The 7,500-nt window shown below is 44.8% G+C and overlaps 1 protein-coding gene across 3 annotated transcripts in view; it reads right to left on the reverse strand.

Annotated features, from left to right (window-relative positions):
- Nucleotides 1-309: 309 nt before the first annotated feature.
- The window catches only part of apbb2b (amyloid beta (A4) precursor protein-binding, family B, member 2b), a 43,523-nt gene continuing 36,332 nt past the window's right edge, over nt 310-7,500 (reverse strand). For 2 of the 3 annotated variants that reach the window (XM_071517083.1, XM_071517085.1), the window contains 5 exons: nt 6,369-6,456; nt 5,977-6,060; nt 5,680-5,795; nt 5,017-5,196; nt 310-3,377 (listed from right to left, as the gene is read on the reverse strand). In XM_071517083.1, the coding sequence (XP_071373184.1) occupies nt 3,207-3,377; nt 5,017-5,196; nt 5,680-5,795; nt 5,977-6,060; nt 6,369-6,456 (639 nt within the window). In that variant the 3' untranslated portion in view covers nt 310-3,206. The remainder of the gene's footprint in view (nt 3,378-5,016; nt 5,197-5,679; nt 5,796-5,976; nt 6,061-6,368; nt 6,457-7,500) is intronic. The other variant, XM_071517084.1, reaches the window with a different exon arrangement.

Consider the following 7,500-nt stretch of genomic DNA (forward strand, 5'->3'; position numbering starts at 1 on the left):
ATTTGCTTTATAGAAAATACCCTCTTTTCCTGTAACTTACATCAGCTGGAGACTGTGTACTATAATGTATACTATGATTTTTATATCATAAAGATTCAGATAAAGATAAAGATGCAGCTTAAACAGGCAAGTAAATTTTATTTGACAAATGGTAAACTGAGTTTAGGTTGGTTTACGCTCTACTGCATCTCTGGACAGGCCAAAACACAAAACCCAGGTTATGACTTCATCATGCACATACAGTATACAGTATGTACTGTACACACACACACACAAAGAAAAGCCAGGTAGTATATTTTATAATGCTGTTTATTCTCACAATAGGTTACATTGATATGGTGTACAAATCAGTGAGCAGCAAACGGAAGCCAACACGTCCAATCTGTGGGGAATGGAGTGTGTGTTTGTATTTGTTTTATGTGTGTGAGCTTGACAGAGAGGCTGGGAGACTACTACGATTACCAATCACCATCATCATCATCATCCTCCTCTTCATCATCCACAGACATCCAGCCCAGCAGCAGCCTCCCAGCCTCTCAGTCGACTGTACAAGGTGAAGATATATTCCTTTACCTGCCTTCCTCTGCAAAGCGGAGCTTGTTGGTAGCACTGTGAGTTAACCAGGGATTGAGACAATGAGACCGAGTCAACAGACTTACTTGCCCGACCTAATAAAATCAGTATATACCTTTATAAAATAGAATAAATAAAATAAAAAATATTTCTGTTCAGTACATACAGTCGTTCTTTCAACCGTCCAAGGGCATGCAAGGCTTTTTATGACTTTCCATTTCTTGAGATCAAAAGAATGCATAGATAATTGCTCAGTTAACTTCTGTATCAACTTAATTGATAACTGTGAAAATTTCTGATCACTTCTCCTTCTCCGTTTTTTCGATATTTGCTCTCGCATTTTTCTTATCTACAACAATGTATATCAATATTTTACACTTTGGCCATTTGGTGAGTTCTCAAAAAAAGGCGTTTCATCGAAAGAAAATAATAGAAAACTACAGACATTCAAAATGAAAAGATAGCTTATAACATGATTAATGCCAAATGTTACATTATATGGATATTCTATACACACAAACTTGTCATCTCATTCACATTTCAACGTCCCGTGACAAAAGAAGGCGTTGTGGTTGAATTATCTCATCGGAATCTCAATTCTCGCTCTAGTTCCTACAACCTGTGCATCTGGTAACTATGGACTTCAAAAGACACATGGCCACAATGAGCAAGACGGAGCTACACATGTAAAGACTACAGAGGTTCAATATGCATGTGCTCTTTGCACTTCTGATGCACTGTTGCCCTACCTCTGAGAGGAAAGAAAACCTGCAATGTTAATGAAGCATAGCGGGAAGGTAGGGCTTCATTGGCAAGCAACAGTTATTACCATATTGCCTATACTGATCAAAGCTTGTCAGATCAATAGGTGTAAGGAGCTAGCGGAGTCGAATTGAGATTTGAGTGAGAAAAACACTGAAAACAGACCAAAGCAAGTGATCTAGTGGCACTGATGAAAACGGACATAAGTAGGCAGCGAAAAACAAAAAAAAACAAAACACAGAAGGCGCATTCAAGTGACCAGAACCCTGGAGACAGAGAGATAGCAGCCCTGAAAGTCCTGTTACGCCGAGTCGACACGTCACTGTTGGGTTTCCTCCTGAAAACAGCCGAGGCCGGAGGTGAATCGCTCGCTCTCCTCCTCACATCCTCACAGTTCATCACTTAGTTCAGAGCTCAGCTGTGTACAAAAACAACGTCACCATGCCAAGGTATAAAAGCACATTCCTCCGGTCTTCTTTGCAGTTATTCATCCAGCCAGTCTTACTTCGTCAATCGATCCCCTTCTATTGGTGGGCATGAAGTCTCCAAGGACTGATACTGAGGCGGGATTTAAAGGAACAGTCAAGTCAGATTTCCTCCAGCGTGTGTATCAAAGAGCAGCAGCATGCCGATCTCTCTCCTGGGTTTGGGCGCAGCAGCCTAGCACTGGTCGGGGGAAAGAGCAGGGGAGCAGAGGAGGGAGGGGCAACCTTCTGTCCATCCCTCTCTCCCGTCCTCCGTTATGGCTATCGTCCGTCTGTCATTTTCAGAGGGACAACGAAAGCGCGGGAAGCGAGAAGTAAACGGGAAGCGTATGAAAGATGTTCCGGGTGAAGGGTCACCGCTCGTTCAGACCGTCCGGGCCGGACTAGACGATTCTTGCCGACTTGACAAGAAATTAACGACAAATAAAAAAAAAAGACAGGAAAACAAAATCAAACTTTTATTTCTCACCCCTTCAGTCTCTGAAAGCAGCAGCAGTGTATCGTTATTGTCTAGAATGTTTCACGTTTATATAAAAAGGTCATGCAGGATCAGTGGAACAGCTCAGGGTGTGTTGTGGACTGGGAAGGTGAGGGCCGAATCTAATTAGTCTCATTAGTCTGTAGTGGCGTCCCTCTTTCATTCAGAAAATCAGAGAAGTGAAAGTAACACGATGGCTTTCGCAATTCCCTACTATTCCGTTCACTTTACATTGCGGTGCACTGAGATTAACGGGAAACGGACAGAGACACAAAAGCCGCTATAGACTAACAGGATACCCAAAGTGAATGAAAGGGGGGGTGTGGCCAGGTGTGCGAGGTCATGCTGGCGGCACAGGCACGGACACAAAGACACTGAGAGCATGGAGAGGTCAGAGTTCAAGAGTTCAGGCAGCGATGCGTCCGCTCTGTGCTCAAGGGAGCGCTTCCTCCTTCTTTGCTCATCAGTTTGTTCATTTTTTTTGCTCTCTCTCCTCACTCCTTCTCTGCGCTGAGGGGGATGAGAGTTACTTCTATGTACACTGTTACCTTTACGATCATCATTCAGACTCTGCAGCCTGCTGCTGTGAGGGTTTCTTCTTGGTGTGGGATTGGGAGTCTCATTCATCTCAGTTATTTTGGGGAGACAAACTTGAATTGCTGCTCAAGAGCTGAGAGGCCCAATTCCTGATAACTTCCAAACTCTTGAAGTGAAATTCAAATTTACTCCGGAAAGCGCAAGAATCGTGATGCGGCTCCCCAACCCCTGGGGCTTTATTCTGTTTCCATGGTTACTGGGGTCTGTGGTGGCGAAGTGGTGCATTCCCACTGACGGGTTTTGGCAGCGATGCGACTGGTTACCATGGTGACTGGGGGTTGTGGCAGGGAGCTGGTGGCGCTTAACTGTGGTTACTGCGGCAGCTCGGTGACGGGTCTCTTCTGTTTGAGGGTGTCGATGAGAGACAGGACGCCCCGCTTCACGCTGGTCGAGACCCGGCGGGACACCGAGTCGCCAGGGGGCGAAGAGCCGCAGGCCTTCTGGGACGGGGGCCGTGCCACCAAGCACTTCTGGTACCGCAGCTGAAGGGGTGGAGGGAGGGGGAGGAGTGAAGAGAGGGAGAATGGGAAAAGACAGAAAAAAACGTGGGTGGAGGGAAATGAGAAGGTATGGAGAGAGAAGGAGGGAGGAAGAGAGACACATTGTAAATAATAGGGAGTTACAGCTGCTGAGTACACGACTGTGGTGTGTGTGTGTGTGTGTGTGTGTGTGTGTGTGTGTGTGTGTGTGTGTGTGTGTGCGTGTGTGTGTGTGCTTGCCAAGGAAAAGCTGGGTTGGTGCAGGCTGGTAGCTGTGATCAATAGTAATGATTGATGGTCTCTTGTCACCGTGAATCAGTTTTAGTGTGTGTGTGTGTGTGTGTGTGTGTGTCTGTCCATATATCCAAAGTTCTGATGGGCGGATCAATAGTACAGCCAGAAGTCTGCTAATCCTGTGACTCTCACAAAGTGCGGGGCAGAGGAAGATGAGTAACCTCCACTAATGGGCTGCATTATACTGTAGCAGCACCACAGAGGGGCATCCTTTATTGTGGTTATGGGTAAGATGGTGATATAACAAAAAACACATTGGGAGGGTGTTATAGCTTCTATACAATGGTTACTAAAGTTTTCTGCCAAGTAGTGAACAATGCAGAATACAATGTAAAACGCTGAACTGTGAAGAGTGAAGCACAAAATCTATACGATGACTTGCAAGGACTTCTCTTTTCAGAAGCAAGTGGTGTTGAACATATAGCTTTGTTTTTACTTTAGGGGGCTGCACTTGATTTGAGTGGAAGTTTTAAAAGAACAGGGCGTTGATGGAGGGTCTCATCTCAACCTGAATGGAGCGTACGGGTTGGACAGTAAAACACCCATCTGCCAAGACTGAAAAACAAAACCCAAACTAAGCCACTGGCAAGGACATGCACTCTCAGGAACAAGGGACTCTAATTGTCTATCTTTGTCTGAACTTAAAGTGGATGGCCTTGGTTTAAATACGATTTGCAACTTGCAAGTGTTTTGCAGTCTATCCCACAGGTCCGATTAAGGATTAAAGAGCCCTTTCATCAAGGCCCTATTCATTGACACGTTACAGTCATTTTAAATCAAGGCTGGCCGGTTAAAATAAGGTTATGCATAAGAATCAAGTGACTTGATTCTTGTTTTGTGTTTCACTCTTAATATCTAAGTATCTTTCTGTCAAGTCTGTATGTGCTTTTGCTTAGGCCTTAAGTCCTAAATGGAGGATTTCTTCAGTCTGCCTGAAGAAAAACATTTTTCAAGAAAAGACATTTTGAAAAAGAGAATCCATTGAGTGTGTTTTCTTCATACTTATGTATTAATCCCTCTCTTTGGCTGAAACTACCAGTTGTATTACTTGGATATATCTGTAGCTTTCAAATTACACCAATTTAAAGACTAGTCCAAACCTGATGAGTTTCTTGAAATGCCAACCTGATGAGTTTCTTGAAATGCCGACCTAATTAGTATTCATGGATAATTCACAGCATTCACAGCAAAGTGAACAACCCCACACTCTTCGCTGCCTCAGACACACACTCAGACAAATGTCATTCCTTAAATCCTTGAGCTAACCTAGTTAGAGTTGGCTCAGAGAATAGTTGAGTCGCACCGTTAGGTCTGCACCAGACTGCTGTGTTTTGCTGCAGTGACTCACCATGCACGCTGCCTGCACAGCCTCTGACACGCTCCCGGCGTTGGGCTCGCACCAGAAGATGTGACAGTCGAACCGCTGCCCGCCCGCGTCCATGATGAAGGCGAAGGAGTGCACGTCGTGCCCCACGCCCATGAAGGACAGGAAACGCACACGACACTCCACCAGCACCTCTGCTTCCTCCTGGTGAGAAACATTGCTGCGTGTAACATCGGCCAGAAACGGGTTGAAGTCACGTACACACACACACTACAGGCACATAAGATTTAAATGTAGTATTAAGTTAGGTGTCCTTCTGAAATGCAGGGAAGAAAAACATGCTCTGTTCATACATCCTCTTTTTCAGCCTCAGCCTCCTTTATATTCATACGGTTAAACAGTTGAAGTGCCTTGCTCAAGGGAACAGTGGTGGTTGTTTTCTTTGCAGGGATTTAAACCAACAACTCCCAGTCAAAAGCCTGCTTCTCTAACCTCTAGGCTATTATTCCCAACTGTCACTACCACTGTCTTCTGTTTTGAGTGGATTTTTTGTAGACAGAGTGGTTCTGGTGGGATTAGATTCTACTCGACTGTCTGTCCACTTTCCGTCTCGTGTTGAAGCAGTCAGGGGAAACGTGAGGTGAATATGGACGGGCATTAGGGCGGCAGCAGACGCGTGTGACTGACCTTGTCCTTGCTGATGGTGACAGTGGCGTCGGCCACGTTGAGGGCGACCGGAGCCCAGTCCTCTCTTCTGGTGGAACCGACCAGACTGTCTATAGCCCCGTTCAGGATGTCCATGCCTGGAGGGGAGGGGGTTGAAAACAAACATACCTGAAGTTGTAATCACACTGTCAAATACTTGCATCTCGTTTGAGTGTGTATGTATGTATGTATGTATGTATGTGTGTGTGTGTGTGTGTGTGTGTGTGTGTGCGTGTGCGTGTGCGTGTGTGTGTGTGTGTGTGTGTGTGTTAAACCTACCTATAGGTCTGGCCACAGGCATCATCCCAAGGTAAAGCACCTGGAACTTCTGTACCAACTCTGTCTTTGGTGTGGGGAACTCTGCTGGGGAGAAGACACACATATTGATCAGGTGCTCATATGAGCGCACATATACTTGCATACATTTATTATAATTGCATATGTTTATGTACATAAGTTATTGTGAACAGCTAACACAAGTGCACATTTGCACATCTACTCCTCGGGAATCAATAAAGTTCACCTGATCTTATACAGTACACAGCAATGTAGCACAATACAAACACACACACACACACACACACACACACACACACACACACACACACACAGGTATTCATACACACACACACACATACACAGAGAGTGAGTGAGGTGCGTCTGAAGCCTACCTTGTAAAGGGAGGTCTAGTCCTGCCTGCATCCTGTCCTGGAGAGAGCCTCCAGCCATCGCTTTGGCATTCTTTCGCTCTGTCATTATCTGGAGGGAGAGGCAGAGAGACAGAGGTATGAGAAAATGTAAAAAGAGAAAAGAAATGGGATTCAGTGGCACAGACACAGGGAAACGGGTGAAGAGACAAAGGGCAAAAATGTGTGAAAGTGAAAGAAGATGGGGGAGAAAAAAAGAGATAAAAAAGTCAATAAGAAGGAGCTGAAGGAGCCTAGAGCAGCTTCACCCCTGATACTGTCACGCTATCTACCTGCTTCACCTGGGGAGTGCGTGCGCACACACACACACACACACACACACACACACACACACACACACACACATTAACCAGGTCACACCCGTCTTTCTAAAGGAGGGTAAAAGCTTTTCCTGCAGTGCCACTTGAAGAGGCACAGAAATAAGCATGCACAGAGACACACTTTCTCTCTCTCTCTCTCTCTCTCACACACACACACACACACACACACATAAACTCACACACACAATCCATAAATTATACATGTCATTAATCAAAGAGATTGTCACAGCAAATCTACATCTCAACACCCCCTGCTGTGACCAGTTCTCCCTCTTCCTGCCTCCATCTTGCTTTCTGTCCCCTTTTTCTCACTCCAACAAATCACTCTGTATTAGACGGACATGATGGTCTACATTACAGGTTGGCTGTGTGATGTAGGAGTGTCAGTATTACCATGAAGAATGTGGAGAAGGGCAAATGGCTCCCAAGGGGGCAAAAAACTATTAAGAAATATAAAGGAGAGGGGAACCATCTCTAATTTAAAACGAACAGGATTTGTTCAAGCTTGGTCGAACAGAGTATCTGCAGCTTTCAGAAAACCAAACCAAACTAATTGAATTTAAGACCAATTTTAAACTCAAAATAAAGAAACAAGGCTGGCAAAACAATCGTATTTCACACTAATCATCGCTAATGAAAATTCAGAAACTCTAAATGGGCAGTGTATGGAAAAACGACAACAGGAAAGCCCATGAAGTCCAAGTTTGTTCAGTAAATAAAGCAGATACAACAAAAAAATAATGTTTTGCATACCGTACTACTAAGCCTGTTCTATA

Source organism: Centroberyx affinis, unplaced genomic scaffold, assembly GCF_046629955.1.
Source record: "Centroberyx affinis isolate AG114_WGS23_722 - 3 ecotype Tasmania unplaced genomic scaffold, CSIRO-AGI_Caff_v1 ptg000458l_1, whole genome shotgun sequence".
Lineage (NCBI taxonomy): Eukaryota > Metazoa > Chordata > Actinopteri > Beryciformes > Berycidae > Centroberyx > Centroberyx affinis.